Source organism: Pistacia vera, unplaced genomic scaffold (assembly GCF_008641045.1).
Source record: "Pistacia vera cultivar Batoury unplaced genomic scaffold, PisVer_v2 Contig27, whole genome shotgun sequence".
Classification (NCBI taxonomy): Eukaryota; Viridiplantae; Streptophyta; class Magnoliopsida; order Sapindales; family Anacardiaceae; genus Pistacia; species Pistacia vera.
In genome coordinates, this window is record NW_022196079.1 from 414,366 (window position 1) to 440,555 (window position 26,190).

The 26,190-nt window shown below is 34.5% G+C and overlaps 3 protein-coding genes across 3 annotated transcripts; 2 read left to right on the plus strand and 1 right to left on the minus strand.

Moving 5' to 3' along the window:
* Positions 1–13,969: 13,969 nt before the first annotated feature.
* On the plus strand, positions 13,970–15,166 carry LOC116133456. Its single transcript, XM_031419161.1, has one exon. It carries the CDS (start codon positions 13,970–13,972, stop codon positions 15,164–15,166), a length of 1,197 nt encoding a protein of 398 aa, XP_031275021.1.
* A 1,151-nt stretch (positions 15,167–16,317) lies between these two features.
* LOC116133441 (F-box protein At1g22220-like) lies at positions 16,318–17,501 on the minus strand. The gene has a single exon (XM_031419145.1). It carries the CDS (start codon positions 17,437–17,439, stop codon positions 16,477–16,479), a length of 963 nt encoding a protein of 320 aa, XP_031275005.1. The 5' UTR covers positions 17,440–17,501; the 3' UTR covers positions 16,318–16,476.
* A 2,081-nt stretch (positions 17,502–19,582) lies between these two features.
* LOC116133457 (NDR1/HIN1-like protein 13) lies at positions 19,583–19,873 on the plus strand. Its single transcript, XM_031419162.1, has one exon. It carries the CDS (start codon positions 19,583–19,585, stop codon positions 19,871–19,873), a length of 291 nt encoding a protein of 96 aa, XP_031275022.1.
* Positions 19,874–26,190: the final 6,317 nt, after the last annotated feature.

A 26,190-nucleotide genomic window follows, 5' to 3' on the forward strand; every position in this document is an offset into this window, starting at 1 on the left:
ATCTTTGATTCCATGCAATGCAGTATGGTTTGAGAAGAAATGAGTAAGTAGGAGTCTAGGACGGCCCTTCATAATCATAATGGAACCCATTGTTGACGCATGATTACCCAAATAAGATGATAAATCTACTCAAATCATTTTTCATATTTAATTTTATATAATATGGTTTCTTTCCATCAAGATAGCATCGTCTTAAAATGATGATGATTTAAATCCTGTATGTATCTCATCACCAATAAGGCAATGACATATATCCTTTGCCATGGCCCTTAAGACCCTACCTCTGCATAGTGCTTACAAAAATATAGTTTTGGCCATACTGATTTTTTTTAATTTCGTGTTATTTTTCCGTTTTAATCATGTACTTAATAATATGGAATACGTATTGGTGAAATAGTAAAGAGTCTTAAACCGATGTCGATGCCTTATAATAAACCCAGAATGATAGTACACATTGTTTACTGGTTCCAGTTCCACACACGCAAACAGAATACGCATGCATGTCTTAATACAAATTTGATTAGTAACCCTCTGTTATATTTCAAAGTGATTTCTTCTGTTTTGGGATAGCCGGGATTTTGGTTTCAAAACTTGGGAAAAGTGAAGGTTTGGGAGTGAGAAATGATGGATGATTATAAATATGATGATGCTTCTACTATAAGTTTGTTAATTGAAATTGGCGGATCATAAACAGCTCTTTCCAATCATAGCTACTGATGATTGCAATTGCTTTGCATATTTGAAGATCAAATGATGACTGCAGTCTGCACTGCATTTGCAATAAGCATGACGCAGCGGCTTATGTTATTCAAGTTTAATTCCTTATGGTAGATTATGGGTTTCGAATTGAATTCAAATCGGCCCAGACCAACACAAACTCAAGCCCGAACCCTATGTCCATCACAAGAAAAATCCCTGCAAAATCCTAATGTTCTCAGAAAGGGGCTAAAGCTAAAAAAAAAAAAAAAAACCTCAAATAAAACAGTCGAAATCCCGAACCCTTTTTGAAACTACTCTCAATTGCTTCTTTACAGCGGTAGATTCAATCTTTGAGTCTTACATTCCAATAACAGGCAAGTTTTGTTTTCTTATCTTCAAACCCTGTTCTTTATAATTTGTATGCTAACAATATCTCCACATTGATGAATTCTTGTATTTGCAAAACCCTAGTTTTTGTGTACTTCAAGCACTCTTCACACCTCCACAAACCACCAATTGCATGCTCATCACTCTCGCTCTTCTTCTTCTCTTCTTATTCTTCTTCTTGACGCCCCGAAAATGGAAAAAAATCAAAAGTTACTTTAGCTGATTACTTGATCAATCGGCACCAATTCTCCCCTGACGCTGCTTTAAAAGCCTCATTAACAACAAAATATTTGAAAAAACCTGAAAACTCGGACTCTGTACTCTTATTTCTTAAAGAAAGTGGTACAGCAATTCCCATATTGAGAAAATGATTAGTGCCTAATGTACTCATTGCTAGCATTGTTAATACAGTTAAACCCAAAATCAAGGTTTTTCAAGATTTGGGTTTTTCATCAACTAACATTGCTGATGTAATGTCTTCTGATCCCTGGATTTTTAACGGAAGTGTAGATAAACTTGTACCATCGATTTTGGTGTTGAAGAGTGTTTCAGGATCAAATGCAAGTGTGGCTAAGCTGTTGAAGACATCTGGGTGGTTTCTGAAATGTGATTTGGAGAAGACTATGATGCCTATTATAGAATTTTTGAAGAGTTTTGGAGTTAGTTCTACACAAATGTTTCGATGTGTTTAATTTCCCTAGGTTTTGGCTCCATAAGCCTGATAGTTTTAAGGAGTTTGTGAAAAGAGTTGATGAGATTGGATTTGATAGGAAATCTAAGATGTTTCTTCCTCTAATTCTGACGATTGGTTCAATGAGCATGGAGACTTTGGAGCTGCTTAAGTTGAAGTGCTTCAGGAGCTTGGGATTTAAAGAAGATGGTATTGTTTCTGCTTTTAGGAGGTCACCTCAGACCTTTGTCATATCGAAGAGGAAGATTAGAGAGGTAACAGAGGTGATGCTTAGTAGAGGAAACTTGGATATATCTGTTATAGTTAACAACCCATGGCTGCTTATTTGCAATGTTGAGCGAAGGCTAAAACCTGGGCCAAGGGTTTTTGACATTCTGGAAAGTAAGATTTTGCTTAGGAGGAAAACTAAATTAACTTCAATTTGTATACGATTTCTGAAAAGATTTTCCTAGAGAAGTATGGGCTTCCCCATTCTGATGAAGTTGGGGAATTATCCCCTCTAGTGAGGACTCATAATTAATGAATTTATGTATTTTTTATCGAAAATTTAATTGATATCGAAACACGATCTTTTGATGATTTTGTTATTGCTAGTGAAATTAAAATTGCCAGCCTGAGTTCATGTTCACAATTTTTCAAGTCTCTTTTCTTTATTGCCTAAAAAACAAGGAAAAACACTTTGACATTTCTATTAGTTTTTGATCGAGCCATAATGTCCAGTGGACACCCTCATTAGAGGTCGAGATGGATCGAATTCAAAACCTTTTAAGTAATACACTTAAAAGTCTTAGTTGACCGTTCGACAACTCAATGGTGGTTCAATATTTGTAGTTTAGCAGTACGAACACTAAACCCTTTGTGGAAGGAGATTTTTGCTTCACAGAATACAAACAGTAGTAATATGACTTATTTCAAATATAAAAACAAGGGTATACTATGGAATTTTAAAATTAAATAAGGATAAGATGGTAATATACTTGGTCAAACTAGCTTATAAGCAAAAAAAAAAAAAAGTACCTCTCCCCCAACTTATTTTTTTTGGCTTATAAGCTCGACTTATAAGCTCAAAAAGTTATAACAAAGCGGTCAGCTAAAATTTAGAGCTTATAAGCAAGTTTGACCAGCTTAAAGCTTAGGACAACACCCACTTACATTTTGTCAAGCGAAAATCTTGATAACAACGATTTTCATTCCCTTCCAATATTTCTTGGATCAACATGTGACCAGTTCTTATAGAAGTACGACATGGGATTTTATCAATGTAATTTATATAATATAAAATAATGCACTTAACTGTGATTTCACAAATAGTCATCCAACTACGATTTTGTTCTTCCCATTGACTCACCAAAGCTTGTAATTCATCCTCTTTATCGTCATGGCCATCAACCACAAAATTGTAATCAGTAGAAACCAAATTTGAAATATCCCACGGCTCCATTAAACTAAAAAATGAAAAAATAATAGTCAAGTATATGTCTTCAATAACAAAAAATAGAAAATAATAACAAATATATTCATTGCAATGGTCACTCATCACAATTATCCAAACAAATTTATCATTCAACAAACAAGTTACTTTGTTTGAAACACAACATTAATAAAAATAAAAATGAAATGAACAAAGAATCCTAAGGATAAGACATAAAAGAAATGACTATGGACTCTTTTCCTCTGACTTCATGTAGTTATACTTCAGCCAATTCAAACGAACTTCATTATCATCATGACAAAAAAAGACCTCTCTCATATCTTTCTTAGTAAAGAGGTTAGAGGCATAAAAATAAAGAGGACTCGATACTTCAATTCCAGGCATCTTCTTTAGCATATCCATACATTCTGTTATTGTTGGTTCATGTTGCAACGAACTAGAAGATTCGGTAGTACTCTTATCACTAAGCATAGCAATAAGAGAATCTATATTCTCTTTCAATGATGATGCAACCGAGCTTTTCCCTTTCTTCATATTGTTATTGGTTCCTCCAATTTTTCTTTTATTAAGAGATGAAGATGGGAATTTGATGGGGACATGTTCAAATTCTTCTATATTTCTTCCTACCACATCATTGTCATCATCCCTTTCAAAATCAACATCAATTTCTTCATCTCTATTTTCACTCATCCCTAATGATTCACCCGCAAATTCATTTTCAATGTTGAGGTCATCAATTTGGCTAGGTGCCCATGCTCGATCACCAGTGGCAGTAATATCAAAAAATAAAGCATCATAGCGGTACCATATTAATGACAAATCCTTGTTTTTAAATTTCTTATACTCTTTATTCACCTGCAATGTTGTTAATTTAGAAAATTAGTGACATTTCAAACAATTAATATCAATTAAAAGTAAACATACATAAAAAAAAAAAGTTGTAACTACCTTTATTTTATCATTCCACCATTCGTCATCAGCAATAATTGTTTTTCTCACATCATCCCAACCTAAACCTGTCTCCGCTCGCATCAATTGCTTGAAAAGAGTCCAATCTTTTTTCATGGCATCCCAATGATTTCTCATCTGTTTTCTATTATAATTAATACCAGTCCTTTCATTGAATGCCTTGATCAAATTGTTCCATCCAATAGAAGATAAATGACAATTTGGTCGATTTCCTTTTCTAATTTCTTCTTCGCAAAGTTCAATAAAATTAAGGTGGAGCATGTCATCCCATTTCGCTGATACTTGAGATTGTGTTACTTTTGTTGTACTTTTATCCATCTAGAATTTTAGATTGAAAGAATATTGAATCAAATGTTGAATCAAATATCAAGAAAAAATGGTCCCAATTGGATTGTTTCTAGTGGACATGCCCACACTTGATCATAAAACTATATCAATCCATGTTCAACAGCATAATAGAAAATAATATATCAAATTCATCAAAAATTCAAAACTTTGAAGAATAAATAACAACAAAATCACAAAATTTCAACACTTAAAAAGCATTATTTCAGCTCAATTAAACTCTAAAACCTTCACTTCAACGTGCAAGTCAAAATCAAGCAAATGGGTTATTGATAGAGACAACAGATGAAGAAAATAGGCGAAATAGTAATGAGGAATAGGGGACTACTGCTCAAAATATTATATTATTTGTAATAGAATATAAGCATTACTTATAGAGACAACAGATGAAGAAAATAGGCGAAATAGTAATAAGGAACAGGGGACTACTACTCTTTCTTGTCAATTATTGCGGTTTTAATCACATGATTCATTGACTGTACTATTATAGGCCCACAAAGCTTGAGGAATTGGGTGCTGCAGGAATCAAATTACTCAATGGGTATCAGCAAGGACTTGGTGCATTAATTATACATTAATACTCTTTTTCTTCTTATTTTATGTATTCCGTGATAGAATTTCTTCGACGACCTCCTATTGACAAAACATCTAAGCTGATTGAGAATACTGTTAAAGGCTTAAAGCTAATGAAACCCAGAGAGTTCAACGTCCAACTCAAAATCAAGCAAATAGGTCATATCAAACCACAGCAAAAATCACACAAGGGAACAGAGACAACAATATATTAAATTAAACAAAATGCTCTAAACCCTAAATTCCACCATTAAACTAGAAAATTACAAGAACAAAATCTCAAATTTAAAAAAAAAAAAAAATTATTTACCTTGATGAAGAGAGAGCAGTGAACCCTAAACCCTTTGTGGAAGGAGATTTTTGCTTCACAGAATACAAACAGATAGTAATATGACTTATTTCAAATATAAAAACAAGGGTATACTATGGAATTTTAAAATTAAATAAGGATAAGATGGTAATATACTTGGTCAAACTAGCTTATAAGCAAAAAAAAAAAAAAAGTACCTCTCCCCCAACTTATTTTTTTTGGCTTATAAGCTCGACTTATAAGCTCAAAAAGTTATAAACAAACGGGTCAGCTAAAATTTAGAGCTTATAAGCAAGTTTGACCAGCTTATAAGCTTAGACAAACACCCCCTTAAAGAAGATGGTATTGTTTCTGCTTTTAGGAGGTCACCTCAGACCTTTGTCATATCGAAGAGGAAGATTAGAGAGGTAACAGAGGTGATGCTTAGTAGAGGAAACTTGGATATATCTGTTATAGTTAACAACCCATGGCTGCTTATTTGCAACGTTGAGCGAAGGCTAAAACCTGGGCCAAGGGTTTTTGACATTCTGGAAAGTAAGAATTTGCTTAGGAGGAAAACTAAATTAACTTCAATTTGTATACGATTTCTAAAAAGATTTTCCTAGAGAAGTATGGGCTTCCCCATTCTGATGAAGTTGGGGAATTATCCCCTCTAGTGAGGACTCATTATTAATGAATTTATGTATTTTTTATCAAAAATTTAATTGATATCGAAACATGATCTTTTGATGATTTTGTTATTGCTAGTGAAATTAAAATTGCCAGCCTGAGTTCATGTTCACAATTTTTCAAGTCTCTTTTCTTTATTGCCTAAAAAACAAGGAAAAACACTTTGACATTTCTATTAGTTTTTGATCGAGCCATAATGTCCAGTGGACACCCTCATTAGAGGTCGAGATGGATCGAATTCAAAACATTTTAAATAATACACTTAAAAGTCTTAGTTGACCATTCGATAACTCAATGGTGGTTCAATATTTGTAGTTTACCTCTTATGTTTTACCTAAAAATCTATAAATAGACTCGTAATGTCATCATCTTATTCATAACTCCACAAGGAGAGAGGCAGTGGTAGTCATGTTTTGAATCCTTGGTTTTATTCCAATGTTGAATTGAACGCTCGATTTTGTAGTGAAAGTTTCTAAACTTAAACCTATGTTATCGTTAAATTATTATGCGTATGCAATTTTCAATTTAGAATACTGTGTTCGTGGTTTTAAACGTAAAAGAAGTTGTTATTAACAAACACATGTATAGTACCAGAATAGTGAGATTTTGTAATTTGTTTTGGTTCGTTGAATGGAAATTATTTTAATTTTAAGGTTTCTTAAAAATTTTAATCATTTTTCTATTGACAACCACATGTTTTGATATAAATAGCTTGGCGCGTTTGTTTAATTATTTTGAGTAATATTTTTAAAATATTATTATAAAGTTGAATAGGATTATTATTTTAAGAATATGATTTGAAAAAAAAAGTGTTTGGTAGAGTATTTAACTGAGTTATTATTACGAAAATATGATTTGATGTTTGATAAAGTATTTAGGATAACATATAAAGTTGAATAAATTGTAGAAAAAATATTTGGTATATTTTTTTATAAAGGATTTATTGATAGAATTCTTTGTTGCTTTTTGTTAAATTAATTTTTATTATTATACAGTAAAAACTTACCAATTAACGTTTTAATATTATTAAATATTTAATTGGTAATTTCGTAATCACTAACTTCAAGACAAATTTGGAACTATTAATTTCAAGTACTAATACATCGTTTAAAAACATTACATTAATACATCTCTGACAAAGCCACTGATTGTCAACCTTTAGAATCATTTATACAATTATACTCCATTAACAACTACGACATTGGTCATATGTTGTTCCTATATTTTAGTCGTTATGTTATCCCGCACATGCGCCATGTCGTCAATAATACGTTGCTGTGGTTGACTCGATCCCTCCCCATTTCCTTCATTAGCTACCCTGTTTTGGTCATGCAAATATGCTTCCGCAGTATACTGTTCAAAGATTTCATCCTACATATTGTACCTTCTAATAAAATTATGAAGTACACAACATGCCAAACAATCCGAGCTTGTTTCTCTAACAGGTAATTATTCATTCCATCAAGAATCCAGAATCTTTTCTTTAGAACACCAAAGGTTCTCTCAACAATATTACAGAGTGATGCATGCCTGTAGTTAAACAACGTCTGTGGATCATTTTGGTTACGACGACGATCATGTAGATGGTAAGGAACTCGTTTATAAGGGGCAAGGAACCCCCCTCTATTTGCATAACCCGCATCAACAAAATAGTATTTACCTGTAATCAACTGACACATGTTATTTGATATTTTAATCCAAAAAAACAGAGCAAATATACTATAATCCGTAAAGAAGCTAGTTGTATCTTGTGGGGATGCGTGAATCCATAATTAGGATCATCAAGAACCAAATTTAAAACCTTTGAGTCGTGGGCAGATCCTTCCCAACCAATGACGACATAAGTGAACATCATCTTGAAGTTGGATACAACCATGACATTCTGCGACAATGTTCTTTTACAATTCCGGAAGACATTAGCCAACTCAACTGAAACTCAAGCATCGACATGTGTGCCATTAATCGCCCTTATACAGTCCTGTGGACAAAAGATAACATTCAATAATATCAACCGACTGTCAACATAAATAACACAAAGAACTGAAGCACGTACAAATAATAATAATGATAATATAATAAAAGTACCTTAAAGAACGGATAATATTTTGGGTTTGTCGATATTTCCTCTGGAACTTCACTAAAGTCCGGTGCCTTGATAAACTTTGTCTGCAACCCCCATATTGCGTTGCAAACTTTGCCCACATATCTAGAAATTGTCTCACCCGAATGTTGGAAATCATCCATAATAGTACTGTATGTCTCGTTTTTTCCAATGGTTGTCAAAAATATCATAACCTGTTCTTCAATACTCATATTGTTAAAGTCTCGCAAGCTCCCTTGTTGTGCCAAAATGTAACATAAGTATTTAAAACATTGTTTGTCCATGCGACACTTCGCAATATTCTGTCAGGATGGCCATTAAGTACTTCCAACATTTTATTGTGACTAGTTAATGCGGATATATGTCGTAATCGCCATCCATGTGTTCCAAAGTCTGTTTCTAACGCGACAACTGCGCACATTGCAACCACAACATCTACCAGAATTTCCCTTTCTTCATCAGCATCATTTCCATTAGGAGTTGTACGCCTAGATGACGCCATCTAAATCTATACATTTGCAAAACATTGATCATCAATTCATATTTTTGTGGTACTTAAGAAAATATAACATTCAATATTTAATTGTACTTCCAATCGCCAACTTATATGAAACATGCTCTAACATTAAAACAATAGCACATTGTATAAGTACATACAATAGCAAACATAATTACGACGAAACTAAATCAAGATGCTATAAAAAAAAACAACCATATAAGGGATCAGTGCCCACTAGTTAGTACAAAATTGTGGGACTACACGTACGACAAACATGCTCATCCTAATCAATTCGAAAACCTAGTATAAACCCAATTTAACCTATGCTCAATTGGCATTTGTACGAATGCCTCCCTAAACCCTAGATTATCATATAAGCAATCAACAACTTTAATGTAAACATCTGTATGAACTTTCATAGACGTCAAAATGTCCAAACAGATGGACATGGAAAATGGATCAGATTGACTGGTGTTCTCTCCGACCCCTTCATCTTCACTACGATTTCCAGCCCCGAATCCCCTACTCCTTTCGACAAGTACGTCTGTCAGTCTGCCAATCACATCCACAAGTTCTTCTCTCCAGTCGGATATCTTCTTCCTCCTCCTAGGTCTTCCATGACCAGAGATGTTTAATCGTTTTTCTCGTGTTGTTTGATCCGGATCAGGTTCAAACTCACTGTCGTCATTCTCAGTCGCTCCATGTTCAGATGAATTGTTGTTCGAATCCACTGGTTCGAATGTTGATGTGTACGCGAATCTTCCAGTGGCGCTTTGCTTTTCAAAAATGTCCTCATATAACTACTTATACGGAAGTCCTTTATGAAAAAACTGCGCTGCCTATTTGTTATGCTGGTAACGAAAACAAAGATACATTAATATGTGTTTGTCAAGGAAAAAGTCATAAAACATACGATGTCGTAGATTAATATGAATTACAAATATGAAAAGTTACTTTGACATATTCTCTCCAAACCTCTACGAAACAGGTTGGCGTTTGGTTCTGATGATCCCAACAGAAACTCGTGTGTTGCATAAGTTTGCGCCAAGCATTATAAGTATTTTTCAACCAGAAGAACTTAGAAACTAATTGTCCTACGTCGAGCTTCTTCCAAGCCAACGGTTCCAAATCAACCAACATATTCTAGTAATCCGTCGTTTTAATTGCAGTACCATGGGCATTTTTCACACGCTCAGACAACAGAATCAGAAATTGGTAGGTCATTTCATCGGACTAGCTAACGTTATAACTCATCTAACAACAATACAATGGAACGACAAACAAAATTGAGACATTGTAATAATGAAGCAAACACATCAACACTCACATACGCAAATTAAACCCTCAAAACTAAATGTAGAGAAACTGTTACCTCATTTGATCTAAAACTACTTGAAGGTGTCAATACATGAGAAGATATGGGCAAGGTTGACCAACAGCATCTACGACAGACTCGAAGTATGTAAAAACGTTGAAACTACCTCTTTTGCCTATAATAGTACTGAATCCTACAACGTGACACTTTCATTACAAACACATCTCTTCATCCGACAACTCCAAACCTGCAAAATAGATGGATATCTTATATTAGTAAGAGTTAACTACAGAATCAACGAAAACGATATGATTTAATAGTCTCAAAAAGCATCATTTTTAAAGTATTTCCAAATGTTACAAAAACATGAACGAATTAAATTAATATAATATGTTGTAATTTAAAATAAAAAATAGATGTCCCAACTACAAATTTCGTGTTGCCGAAACTTGTTGGTAAAATAACCGAACCCAGTTTTGCAAATTTTGATTGACGAAATTGCCCCTTTCACATTTCTTTACCTCTTAGAAAGGCATTTTATCCCCTATTCCAAATAATTTTTTTTTAACTGCAAATTGCCCCTTTCAGATTTTCATTTAATTCACGTATTTCATATCATGTTCGTTTCCCCCCTCATCTTCCCTTCTTATTTTTTTTACCTTTTGAAAAACCCAAACCCGTTTGGAACTTTGGTGGTTCTTGGTTGGAGGTGGGTGGCCGACGGTGGGTGAACGTCACTGGGAAATGTGCACCGATGGTGGCAATCGGAAGATGGTGGCCTCGGGTTGGAGGAGGGTGGCCGACGATAGGTGAACTTCACCACAAAAGGTGCGCCGACGGTGGTTAAAAAGGATGGTGGGCTCGGGTTGGATGAGGAAACCGAGATGGTGGCGGATCTCCAGTTCTGGGCGCCGGTGGTTGCGCTCTAAACTGGTGGCCTGGGGCTGGAGCAGGGTGGCCCAAGGTGGTCCGAAGAACCCGAAAATGGTGGTTGGTGATCGTGGTCGTACCTGCTGGCCTTGCTTTGTCGGAGGAAACCAAAAGATGGTGGTGTTTCTTGAGTCAGCGGAAGAATGTGTTTTGTAATGCAGGTGGAAGAGAGTGTTATGGTGGTTGTAACATGGAAGAGGGTGGCGGTGCGTCTGTAATTTTTGAAGAAGAAATGTGGAAGAGGGTAGCGGTGGTTCTGATCTTTGAAGAATAATGTGGAAGCCGTGGTATAGGGTGGAAGGCTGGAAGCCGTAGATAAGCTGAAGAAGAAGGAGAAGAAAGAAGGAAAATAAAAAAAAAGTAAACTGCCGTCACAAGTTTCCGATCTTTGAAGAAGAAGGTGGATGCCAAACTGGAGAAGGAGAAAAAAGAAGAACGAAGGAAAGAAAATAAGAGTAAACTGTGGCGGTGGACGGTGGTTGTGATCTTTGAAGTAGAAGATGGAAGTGATATATGAAGGTGGACCCGTGGAAGAAAACTGAAGAAGAAGGGGAAAAATGAGGAAAGAAGGAAAAATAAAATAAAAAAAGTCTGCACCGCCGCCTGCATAATCAGAAGTCAGGAATCAAATTTCTAAAATCTGATTTCCTGAATAATGAGCCAAATGCTTATTTAAAAAATCAGATTACAAAAGTTAAATATAATAATGAAACAAACGGTTCAAGCTTTGGTTTAGGTTNGATGATCCCAACAGAAACTCGTGTGTTGCATAAGTTTGCGCCAAGCATTATAAGTATTTTTCAACCAGAAGAACTTAGAAACTAATTGTCCTACGTCGAGCTTCTTCCAAGCCAACGGTTCCAAATCAACCAACATATTCTAGTAATCCGTCGTTTTAATTGCAGTACCATGGGCATTTTTCACACGCTCAGACAACAGAATCAGAAATTGGTAGGTCATTTCATCGGACTAGCTAACGTTATAACTCATCTAACAACAATACAATGGAACGACAAACAAAATTGAGACATTGTAATAATGAAGCAAACACATCAACACTCACATACGCAAATTAAACCCTCAAAACTAAATGTAGAGAAACTGTTACCTCATTTGATCTAAAACTACTTGAAGGTGTCAATACATGAGAAGATATGGGCAAGGTTGACCAACAGCATCTACGACAGACTCGAAGTATGTAAAAACGTTGAAACTACCTCCTTTGCCTATAATAGTACTGAATCCTACGAGGTGACACTTTCATTACAAACACATCTCTTCATCCGACAACTCCAAACCTGCAAAATAGATGGATATCTTATATTAGTAAGAGTTAACTACAGAATCAACGAAAACGATATGATTTAATAGTCTCAAAAAGCATCATTTTTAAAGTATTTCCAAATGTTACAAAAACATGAACGAATTAAATTAATATAATATGTTGTAATTTAAAATAAAAAATAGATGTCCCAACTACAAATTTCGTGTTGCCGAAACTTGTTGGTAAAATAACCGAACCCAGTTTTGCAAATTTTGATTGACGAAATTGCCCCTTTCACATTTCTTTACCTCTTAGAAAGGCATTTTATCCCCTATTCCAAATAATTTTTTTTTAACTGCAAATTGCCCCTTTCAGATTTTCATTTAATTCACGTATTTCATATCATGTTCGTTTCCCCCCTCATCTTCCCTTCTTATTTTTTTTACCTTTTGAAAAACCCAAACCCGTTTGGAACTTTGGTGGTTCTTGGTTGGAGGTGGGTGGCCGACGGTGGGTGAACGTCACTGGGAAATGTGCACCGATGGTGGCAATCGGAAGATGGTGGCCTCGGGTTGGAGGAGGGTGGCCGACGATAGGTGAACTTCACCACAAAAGGTGCGCCGACGGTGGTTAAAAAGGATGGTGGGCTCGGGTTGGATGAGGAAACCGAGATGGTGGCGGATCTCCAGTTCTGGGCGCCGGTGGTTGCGCTCTAAACTGGTGGCCTGGGGCTGGAGCAGGGTGGCCCAAGGTGGTCCGAAGAACCCGAAAATGGTGGTTGGTGATCGTGGTCGTACCTGCTGGCCTTGCTTTGTCGGAGGAAACCAAAAGATGGTGGTGTTTCTTGAGTCAGCGGAAGAATGTGTTTTGTAATGCAGGTGGAAGAGAGTGTTATGGTGGTTGTAACATGGAAGAGGGTGGCGGTGCGTCTGTAATTTTTGAAGAAGAAATGTGGAAGAGGGTAGCGGTGGTTCTGATCTTTGAAGAATAATGTGGAAGCCGTGGTATAGGGTGGAAGGCTGGAAGCCGTAGATAAGCTGAAGAAGAAGGAGAAGAAAGAAGGAAAATAAAAAAAAAGTAAACTGCCGTCACAAGTTTCCGATCTTTGAAGAAGAAGGTGGATGCCAAACTGGAGAAGGAGAAAAAAGAAGAACGAAGGAAAGAAAATAAGAGTAAACTGTGGCGGTGGACGGTGGTTGTGATCTTTGAAGTAGAAGATGGAAGTGATATATGAAGGTGGACCCGTGGAAGAAAACTGAAGAAGAAGGGGAAAAATGAGGAAAGAAGGAAAAATAAAATAAAAAAAGTCTGCACCGCCGCCTGCATAATCAGAAGTCAGGAATCAAATTTCTAAAATCTGATTTCCTGAATAATGAGCCAAATGCTTATTTAAAAAATCAGATTACAAAAGTTAAATATAATAATGAAACAAACGGTTCAAGCTTTGGTTTAGGTTACTTTCAATTAAACTTTGGGCTGGATATGGATCCGAACCCATAGCATATCGGGTTAAGATATCTTAACATGGAGCCCATTCCCGCCCACACAAATGAAAGGAGAACTGAAGAGTGAAGAAAGCTCAGATCCCTAATTTCCAAATTTGAGTGCTTAAACCCTAAACCTATCACTCATCATTACAGGAAGTCAGGAACCTCGTTCGGCTGAGACGACTGCCTGGTTTCCGTCCGAATCTTTCCATTTCAGAATAACAGGCAAGCTTTGTTTCTTTTTACTTTACATTATTGATGTGCTAAACAACTGCTAAAACTTCTTAAAAGTCCTCACATGATGAATCCCTTTATTTGCAAAACCCTAATATCACTTTACTTGAAGAACTCTCTGCACGTCCGAAAACCACCGATTACATACTCAATTTCGCTCCATTTCTTCTCTACTTCTTCGTCTAGGTCAAAATCTAAAATTTCCTTGGCTGATTACTTAATCAATCAGCACAGTTTCTCTCCTGAAGCGGCCTTAAAAGTCTCATATCTCCAAACTCACCTTAAAAATCCTGAAAAGTTGGATTCTATACTGTCATTTCTCAAAGAAAGTGGTTTCTCCGATACCCGTATTGAGATAATCGTTAGAAGAACACCTAAGATCCTCTCTTCCAGTCTTGATCGTACTATTAAGCCCAAGATCAAGATTTTGCAAGACTTGGGTTTGTCATCAACGGATATTGTTGAAATATTAACTGCTGATCCCTGGTTTTTAACGAGAAGTGTGAAGAAGGTAATTCTACCATCAATTTCGGTGTTGAAGAGTGTTTTAGGATCCAATGCTGATTTTGGTAAGATTATAAAGAGAGGTGGGTGGTTTCTGAAATTGGATTTGGAGAAGACTCTGATACCTAATATAGAAATTTTGAAGGGTTGTGGAATTGCCAGTTCGCAGATTGTTAGATTCATATGTAGTTTCCCCAAACTTTTTCTCCATAAGCCTGATGGCATTAGGAATTTTGTTAAAAGAGTTGAAGAAATGGGATTTGATAGGAAATCTAGGACGTATCTTCCTGCTATTCGAGTAATAAGTTCGATGAATAAGGAGCTTTGGGAGCGAAAGGTGAATCTTTTCAAGAGATTGGGATACAGTGATGATCATATTCTTTCAATATTCAGGAGCACACCCCAAGTATTTTCAACATCTGAGAAGAAGATTGAAGGGATAACCAAATTGCTGCTTCAAAGAGGGAACGTGGATATTTCACTTATCGCTGACAACCCTGTACTCCTTCTATGCAGCATTGAGCACAGATTAAAACCTCGGCTAGAAGTTTTTGACTTACTGACAAGTAAGAATTTAATTCAGAAGGAAATCAGTTTGGTTACCATTTTTATGACATGTGAAACGAAGTTCATACAGAAATATGTGCTTCCTTATTCTGATGAACTTGGAAAACTAATGTATTTTTGGTTAGAAGACATCAAAACTATGAATTGTAATAAAGATCTAAATTTGATCTTAGGATGTTCTGAGGGCTGATTGATATGTAGGTGTTACTATTTTGCTCCAATGAATCATATCTTTTTATTTATTTGTTGTTTTCTGTGGTGTTAAATTGAGGATAAAGTTTAAATTTTACTTGTTTTTTGTTGATTGAACCTAGTTAGTGCATCAAAGTTAAATAAATTGGGAATTGTTGTCTTAATATTCAATATCTGCACTCACTGCCGCCACCTTTTGTTGTATGTTCAAAACCAAAGAACAATTTGTTGTATATTCTTTCTAGAGTACTTTAAGTCACTGAAACTACATTCAAAGTATTGTGTACTCTGGCTTAAATGTTCCGAATGGAGGAAATTTTTTGCTGAAAGGATGCTTCAAACTATACAGGAAACGAAATTTATCCTTGATGATTTGTACCTCAATTTGAATCTGCTGGTGGCTTTTATTTATTTATTTTTTTTCTTAATTAGTTCATAATTTGACATGTGAAAATTTTGCCAAGCCACTTAGCAATGTTTGTGCCTTCAAGATTCTATTTCTAGATGATAAAAAAATAAAAAATAAAAAAGATTCTAGATGATATGCCCCCAAGTTTGTATTCTATTATCTACCACAGATTTGAGACCCAGTACGGACTTAGATCACCCATAAATTATAAGAAATGTGTTGAAGCAGCTGTAATTTAAAAAGAAAAAATAGAAAATTTCATTTTTGTGGTGTAGAATGTGAAAAACGATCATTTTTGTTCGCTGGAGTTGTGAATTCTGTTGTTTTTCGAGATTTGTTTCTTTCATGTGTTTTCCAGTTTTTTCTCTTCTGCAGCTCTTCCAAGAATCGATTCCACAATTTACTTTCATTAAACGTTTTAGTATGTGTAGAATGGAGGGTCATCTTCTATCATTCTATCTCCAGTATGTCTGCCAAACCCTCATTTTGCCAGATTGTATAGGTGCATTGAATAAACTTTTCAACATTCAAAAATCTTCAAGACAAGTTAATCACCCAGTTAGGATATTGAAACCTTTCATTTCAGATGCAGTAAGTAATCAAGTATGCCCATGGATATCACCGGGCTTTGAATTCTTGGTTATGAAATTCTCTGCTACATGAATTGGATGTTGAATGAAGTTTTCTTAGGCCAATAACTACTACTGTTAAGACGAAGTTGTAGGAATTAACATGTATTCATACAAGTGCTCATAACAGAACTTGGAATTCCTTGTTTCAGAAATTTATGATATTGAACCAAATTATTTACACACAAATTACAATCAAACTGTTGTTACAAATTACGAAAACAAAAGGAAAACCCAACCAAACTAAATCAAACCTCAACTCGTTCAACATCAAAACGAGTTCATTTCTAACATATAACTCCTACTCTTAAGCAATTCTTGCACAGCTTCTCTATATATCCCATCACCAAACGCCCCCAGTGCTAGTTCACCATCATCCACGTCGTCTTTCCCCTCACTAGGCCTAACAACCACCAGGGTGGCACCCTCCACCCAAACCCCAGCCTTCAGCATCAGCTTTGGCTCGTGCCTCATCCGCATTTTCACACTCGGCACCATCGTCCGACTCCTGTCCCACTGCCCTTCGCTAACATGCGCCCCTCCTAACCTACACTCTCTCATCCCTTCCTTATCCATCACCACTGTACCCTCCCCTTCTCTATCAATTAAAACTAAACTCTCCATCTCTTCATGCTGTCTAACCACGTCTTCCAACATAAAGTGTTTGGCGGAAGCCACGATTAACGCGCTTATTGTCCACATCACTCTCGTCTTTAATCCTCCCACAATGTCAATCTCAGCCCCTTCTCCGGGATTTTCGCTAGCTGTTGTTGAAGCCGACTTGAACCCGATAATCACGCAACTCTTTAAACTTCTACCGAACTCAGCTCTCCATTTCACAGATACGCCTTTGTCTAAAGTTAGATCACCGGCGGGTAACTCAATCCGAAGATTCCTCACTCGATCGAACTTTGTTAAAATTTGGGCAGGTGAGTTCTGGACTAGGGTTCGGGTCGGATTGTGGGGTTTGATTGAGGTGGATAGAAGGTCGTTGAGGGACTTAAAGAAGATTTTAAGGAAGGTAACGAGGAGTGAATCGGATTCCGACTCGGGCGAGATGACTCGGTCGACTGTTAACGAGAGGGATTCGGTTTGCGGGACTATTGAGTTGAAACGTTTTGAGACGGCACGGCAACGGATCAGGGACTTGATGTCGGAGACTGAGTTGAAGATGAGAAGGATGAGGGAGTCCGGGAGTTGATCAAAGCCGTCCATTTTTTTACAGTCGATCATTTAGGATTTTGGGTGTTTGTAAACTGGGTAAGCTCTGTGTCTCTGCCTTTTAATGGCAAATAAATTGAGTGAATGAAAGATAAAGGAATGGGTGTTGTGCATTAAAAGATTGTACATTTGACCGTTGACATGAGCAGCATGGGGCCCACACTTAAGAGTGCCGGCTTTGGAATTAATGCAACGGTACTATTTGTTATCAGATTTGAAACTGTAATAACACAAACTCAAGGCCAGCTGTGAGATTAAGTTTTTGTTTTAAAAAATGTTTAATGATTTTAGAGGAAATCTTTTACGAGCGTATTTTATAAGAATGGGAAGGTCGTGTTTAATCATTTATGCAAGTGAGATTATTGAGTTAGGTTTAATAATGTTGTCAAGCCTAATCCATGATAATTGATATTGATAGGTATAAGAGTAAACTCATGCCATTTTTATTTCCATGCATAGAGAGGTCATGGCTCATGAGGGGGAGTACTTTGGAATTCTTTAATGAATTGATTAACTTAAAATTTTAATAGATGCATAAATCCGTTTGTTAAAATATTAGCATCAATGAAAGATATTGTCAAATTCGGCATTCCATATTAGTCAGAATATTTAATAGAAACTTAGATATAAGCTATCCATTATAGTATTATACACCTCAGCTTGAGATGGAGACATTTTGAATTTGACTCTATCAACGCATTTGATCAACGTAACTCATAATGGCTCTGTCAATTCACTCGTGTTCTCCCCTGTTTGGACGCCCAACCGCATAACCATTCAACAAGTTGTAGCTGTTTCAGTAGACTGTTCTATTCAATGAGATGTCGATTGGACGAAAAATCAAAGGAACAATTTATATGATAAGTGATTTACAACATAAATAAGGTAATATTGGTATTGGCCTGTCTCAAAACGGACAGTAATGCTTTGGTCGGTCTCATGTCTAGATAAGAACAAGAGTAAACGACTTTTTCCCACCTAAGGTTTGCCTTAATTACTTTCCCACCTAAAAATTTTCAAAATATCAATTTACTATCCAAAGTTTATATTCCATTTACTACCCATAACACCCTTTTTGATTCGGTAGCAAACGGAGAGCAAACTTAATCCAGATTGTTAGAGCTTTTGAAGAAAGGATGCTATTGAGTCTTTTGGTGATGACAAATTAGATTTTAGTAGTCAAGATTGGTATAAATCTAACTTGGGAAGGGCGATTGCATGTTCTATAAATTGCTCGATTACTGGCGACTGGCAAGGTCAATGGGAGCAAGGTTTGAATGGTTTTGGTGAATAACGATCAGGGAAGAGACTAGTGGTGGTGTGGGGTCGGAACAATGTCTGAATTGGCTAGCGATTGACAGCAATTAGCGGAGTTGGCGGGAGCGCACTCACTGGCCAATTCCGATAATGTTGCGACCCCACACCATCACCATTTTCTTCCTTGATCATCACTAACCCTCAAATCTTGTTTCTGTCAACCTTACCAATCACCGACTATCGAGCAATTTATGGAATATACATTTGCCTCTTCCGAGTCATATTCCGACCACTAAAATCCAATCTATCACCCCCAAAAGACTCACCAACCTTTCCTCTTCAAAAGCCCCAGTAACTTAGACCAAGTTTGCTCTCCGCTCGTCGTCAGATCACAAATCCTAAAGGATGTGTATTTTGGATAATAATAGAATATAAATTTTGGGTAATAAATTAGTATTTTGAAATTTTTTGGGTGTAAAAGCGTTGTTGAAGCAAGCCTTGGCAGGGAAAAAGTCGTTTATTCTAAGAACAGTGTGATGTTATGGTTGGTTCAATGTCTTGGTCAGACCGCCAACGTAAAGTTGAATGCGACATGACGTCTAAAACCAGAGGCCCATAATAGCACATTGCATTGTTGTTAAGGTTTTTAATTAAAGGTTAATAAATTGACCCCGTAAACTGTATAAACAACTTCCAAAAATAGTTAATGAATTTAAAACTAAATCTTATCTTTTTGTTTTTCACTAGAAAATCAACTGACTTTTGTTCCCACTCCCTCTCTCAGACCCTCCCATTATCATTTTTTTTTCTTATTCATGCAAAGCAACCTCCATTATCGAATTTCAAAGATACTAACCTCTCCTCTTGTCTTGTCTCTACCACCGCTCCGCATCTTATCATGGCGGAGCGGCTCCCGACTGCCACTGATCCAAATGTCAACCCCAATCAACCATTTCTTCATGACTCCAATGACCCCACCTCGAGGTCCGGCACTTACGTGGTTCAGATTCCAAAAGATCAAGTTTATCGCGTACCACCTCCAGAAAACGCGTTGATCGTTGAACGCCATGATAAAGAGAAGGCAAAATCCTGTTGTTCATGCTGCATTTGTTGTGGTGTGTTCATTGCTATTGTTGTTATTGCTATTGGGGTCATGGCAGCCATTACCATTATTTTTCTTAAAACTTAAGGGCGCGCCTTGTGGATTCTAGTTAATGTATAGAAACCAAGAGTAAGATATTAAGTTAAAAGAGTTGAAATTTCGGAGAAAGAGTGGGGATTTCGCACTAGTAAGGCGGTGTTTGTACATTAATGAGTTTTTCATTTAGGTTTGATCGGTTCAGAAAATTAGTATATATATGAAGGAGGTATACGCCTCTTTGTGTATTGGGGGCGTCAGCCAGTTAGGATGTAATTGAGTTAGATTTTAGACTGGTGGGATTAATTGTTAAATATAATCTGCTAAATGTGCTCGTATTATTTTCCAATCCTGTAAAACTGATCGCTGAGTAAAATTCTAACTGAGGTTTGAATAGACGTAGAAAGTAATTGAATTGGTGTTGGTTTCAGAGAAATTCATCCTTTTGGTTGCGCTTTGTTGTTGTTATTATTATTATTATTTCGTAATCGTTTGAAGCTGATATATAGCATTGTATATGTATATATTAAGGTTATGAATTCATAAAAGGCATGCATTTCTCTAATTTTGTCACTTTTTTTTTTTTTGGGTTTACCAGGGCTGACATTTTATTTAATCTCTTTTTTTTTTCTTTTTTTTATGTTCCTCAACAGTTTCATTCTTTTCCGTAGATATTTTACATCAATACGTGTTGAATTAGGACCCGATGAAACAACTTCTATGTTTAATTTTAGTTTTGGTTTTGGTTAGTTTAAGAATTAATCTACATATAACGAAAGGCACATATTTTACTTTTCTTTGCCTAAACTCATGCATTACATGTGTGAAGTCGAGAAATACTTACACAGGGAAGTCCCACCACCTCACTATACTAACGTGATGACTGATGAGACTATCCAATTAAATAAATGCATCAATTATTAATGACAATAAATAGTTATTTTTTAATCATGGTGATGCTGGAATGAAGGAGAATTTTTTTTTGAATATGTGATAATTAAACATGTTGTCAGCGTTTGAGACGGCAAGAGTGGCAGGACTGAAGCCTGAGTATTATATATTTTATGTATGTCTAAGCGTTGTACAACCTCCAATTTATACAAGAGTGTGGAAATAATAAAGGAAATACAATTAATTGTAATTACATAAAATTAGGGAGGAATTTAGGGAAATGTAATTGCTGAAATCATGTAATGAGACTGCTGGAATCATGTACCTGAAATTAAGTCATAATCTCAGCATTCCATATTTCATCACGCGTCATTATGTCTTCAAATGGTCTTATCACCTCAGTAAAATGAGGTGATGAGACTATCTTATATGTATAAAAACTAGATGGCACGTCCGCGTGTTATATGATTTTATTTATTATTTTATTTTTATTTTATTATCAAATTTTTATATTTTAAAAAATTGTAAACCATTATTGTTTCATAAAAAAAAATATGACAAATATTGATTATAATAGAACATTGTTATTATTCTTTTTTTTTTTTAATTGGGTTTTTATGTTTAATTGGTCCCTGTGTTTACTGCTTATTGGTGTTGATAAAATAGGGATGATTCACATGCATTCAATTAATGTATGCAGTACAGATCTTTCACATTCCTCTTTTAATTTGATAAAATGCAAGTGATGGAAGATTGAAAATGTCAGTTTGTAATTCAGCGGGAATTGAATTAATTGAATTTAAATTAATTAATTGAAGAACAAAATAATACTGGAACATTTTAGTGATAGGATATATTCCATTTTCAAAGCAAAAGAAGAGTTGCAACACTTTTCTTACAACAATTTGGTACATAATAATATAATTGAAATGACATTTTTGCCCTTCTTAAAATTAGTAGTTCCTGCATGGAATATAACCATTGCTTTGAGGTCCAACAGTTAATCTTTCACCATTTTAAGAGGCTACCCAGCACCATGAAATGAGCAAAAATAAAATAAAATAAAATAAAACTTGTCATCCTTCATCATCCAACACAAACTCTATTCGCCACAAAACACAAACTATTACTGGCTACAGAGTCCACAACAAAAACATGTATAACCTATCTAAGAATGTAAGTTTGCAACTTTTTGATAATAAAATATGTTTTATTGATAAACACTTTGCAATATAACATTGTTTATAAGACACAGAAAAACAAAATAAATGGACAATATATATATATATATAGTTCATACTGTGTCTAAGCCAAAAAAGAAGTATTCATTAAATTATTCCGAATGTCACCCCCATCAATACTCACTGTGACCATCATTGCCAAAGGTTGGCTGCATAATAAAGGAATCAAAACTGAATCAATTTACGTTCANCTAGAACATTTTAGTGATAGAATATATTCCCTTTTCAAAGCAAAAGAAGAGTTGTAACACTTTTCTTACAACAATTTGGTACATAATAATATAATTGAAATGACAATTTTACCCTTCTTAAAATTAGTAGTTCCTGCATGGAATATAACCATTTCTTTGAGGTCCAACAGTTAATCTTTCACCATTTTAAGAGGCTACCCAGCACCATGAAATGAGCAAAAATAAAATAAAATAAAACTTGTTATCCTTCATCATCCAACATAAACTCTATTCGCCACAAAATACAAACTATTACTGGCTACAGAGTCCATAACAAAAACATGTATAACCTATCTAAGAATGTAAGTTTGTAACATTTTGATAATAAAATATGCTTCATTGATAAACACTTTGCAATATAACATTGTTTATAAGACACATAAAAACAAAATAAATGGTCACACACACACACACACACACACACACACACACACACACACACACACACACACATATATATATATATAGTTCATACTGTGTCTACGCCAAAAAAGAAGTGTTCATTAAATTATTCCGAATGTCACCCTCATCAATGCTCACTGTGACCATCATTGCCGAATGTTGGCTGCATAATAAAGAAATCAAAACTGAATCAATTTACGTTCAGAAATAAATCAGTAATAATATGAAATTTCATAAACAAACAATAGTTTAAAGTAAGCACCTATTAGTGAGGCAATGGCTGGCTACACTTGGAATGATCACTTCTGGTTGCTCAACAGGTGGTGTATAGGTTGTTGTTGTAGGTGGAACAACTCTTAGTCGAATACAAAGAGAAAGATGGGAACTGTAGTTCCAAGTTCCATGAATATATCAAAAACTAATAATGAAACAAGCATCATTGATTCTCCAAGGAGCTTGATACTGGAGCTTAGTTTGTCCTCAAGTCAAGAGGTTAGTCAAATTAGCCAAATATGAATATGAATATCCAAGAATTTGTCAAACATCCGCATATGTTTTAATCCAAAGTTAAGTTCTACGCAAAAGTTCACTAAAAACTTAAAAATTTATATTTGAAAAACTCTTTCTGCAAGAAGTTTGAGTTTATACTTAAAGAAAATAATGGGTTACTAAATTTAGTTTGGTTGCATAAAAGCACCAAGAAAAAAAAATTTCAACTGCATTTAGACATTAAGAAAACTTACAATTATAGTTATTGTAAATAGACAAATTAATACAATAACTTTGACACCACGTAATTTTAAGCAACGTGAACAAATATTATGATCCAGGAGAAATTATATAACTATATAAATTCAGCATAAACACTCTATTTGTTGTGATAAACCGCACAAAAAATCAACACATAATAGACATATACATAGTTTCAATTTAATGAATTATGCTTTTAATACAAACTACCTGTTCGAATCCATGAATGGTAAAAAATATGTCATTTCACATTCATATATATCAAGTAAATATTAACATTAGCATTGAAATTAAAATTAAGATACTTGATACAATTCAGATAAATCATATAACAAACTGTTAATATATCAACATATATATATGGTTCAAAGTAATGAGTCATTTAACTGATACAACCTATCTTTTCACATTCATGAAATTTAAAATAATACCTTATCAATCCATTAATATTCACATTCATTCATTCATGAATATTAATTAATATTAATATTTATGTACCCTTTCACATTCAATTAATTAGTATTAATATTAATATATCTTTACCCCTTCACATTCAATTAAACAAAAACAATGAATTAAACTAAATTCATCAAACAAAACATATAATCATGCATATGAATTATTATTATTAATTAATTCTAATATTAATATATCTGTACCCCTTCACATTCAGTTAATTATTACTAATATTAACATATCTTTACCCCTAGCCTTCACATTCAATTAAACAAAAACAATGAATTAAAATAAATTCATCGAACAAAACGTATAATCATAAAACTAAATTTTAATTATAAAACATATAATCATAAAACATTTAATGTGAATGTGAAGTGTATTTATCTAATTAAACACATCCAACAAACATTGAATGTATCTTGTTATATAGATATCTGTTATTAATAATACCAAATAGCTTAAACCAATAACATGCAGACACTTGTAGCAATTATAGAGCTTCTGAGATCCTATGTGGCAATAAAATATCAAGTGCCTCAGAATTATATAGATATAAACAATGAATCAGACTAAATTCATCAAACAAAACATATAATCATGCATATTGATATATCTATACCCCTTCACATTCAGTTAATTATTACTAATATTAGTATATCTTTACCCCTTCTTCCTTGCTTTCTTGTCCACCCAACTAATTCACTTTGGAAAGTCAATCTAAAATTGCCTCATTTTCCCAAGTTGACCCTCAGAGAATTGCAGATTCATTTGTATTCCTCTCATGTTTGAATTAAAAAACAGAAAAATTTATGACCGTTAAATTGTGAGAACAAAAATAGGCATTTAATAGTTTGTTATGTCATGATTTAATCAATAAAATTAAATTATTATTTTGAATGGTTACTCATGGTAACTGAAAGGTTGAAGTTGAAAGCATTATAATATAAACAGTTCAAAGTGTTTATGGGGTGCATTTTGTTAGGTTATTTTTCTTTGAAATTAATTCCATTATTGCTATAATTAGTCAATATAGTTGTCCATTTTATAGTACAATTCCTGGTTATTATATTGTTTAATATATACATTTAATATTGTATGATAGTATCAAAGTGTTTATGGGGATAGAGTCTGTTATACTATTGTTATTTACATGCTTTCGATTATTTACTTGTTTTGTACGCATCATATAATGTCTCTGTTCACTGGGTTTCTTAGACTTTTTAGTTTCCAAAAGTTGATGTTGAAAGCATAATGATATTAATAGTTCAAAGTGTTATGGAGTGGAGTCTGTTACATCATTTTTTATTTATAGGTTTCTAATTATTTACTTGTCTTCTAATTACAATATAATATTTCTGTTGACAGGGTTTCTTAGGGTCCTTAGAAATAAAGCAATTTGGCTAGATTCACCCAATGTGATTGCACAATTAGAAAGAAATCAAAGGATTCTAGAACTTGAGAAGAAAAGGTGTACTGGGGACATAATTTTGTTACAAAAAAGAATCGAAGAAACTATAAATGAATTAAAAGACAAACAGGAGATTGTAAAAGTCATTGGAAAATCTTGTGCAAGAGTCGAGGAACAGCTTGATGTCCTTAAGAAACAAGAAAAAGAATTATTGGATGAAAACGTAGACTTACAACCTGCTCTTGCAAAAACAGAAAGACAAAGAGATCAAGCTGTTGATATTGTGACAGACATGTTTATCAAAACCCGAAAAGCAAGTGTCTACATGTTATTGGTTTAGGCTTTAATTGTTGCAAGTGTTTGCATGTTATTGGTTTATACTATTTTGTATTATTACTAACAGATATATTCAATGTTTTGTAGATGTTAACTGTTTTATTATTATTAAATTAGATCAAGAGAAACTCTTTACATTCATGATAAATGTTTTATGACTATACGTTATCTTTCATTGTTTCTCTCTAATTGAATGTGGAGGGGTACAGAACGTGAAAGGGTAGATATATATATATAATATTTATTATAATTAATATGCATGAATAAATGCGAGCATTAATATATTGATAAGGTGTATTGTTGAATTTCGTGAATTTGATGAGATGCGTTGTATCACTTAAAGGATTCGTTGCTTTGAATCCTATATATATGTGGATATATTAACAATTTGTTACATGATTTATCTGAAAAAAAAAGAGGTAGTCAACTTTTAATTGTGCTGAAGCATTTAAATCGAGTTTCCTAGAAGCCTGTGCATATTTTTTAGAAGAAGCCATGCTGGAAGATAGTATCTCTGCTGATGTCAATAATCTTTGAAACATTAACTTATATAAAGTTCGCAAGAAAAACTTGTTAATTGCTTTGTATTTTTGATATCTCTTACCAACAGCTGAAGGTTTATCAATAATATTTTTTGCCTGTTCATTGTAT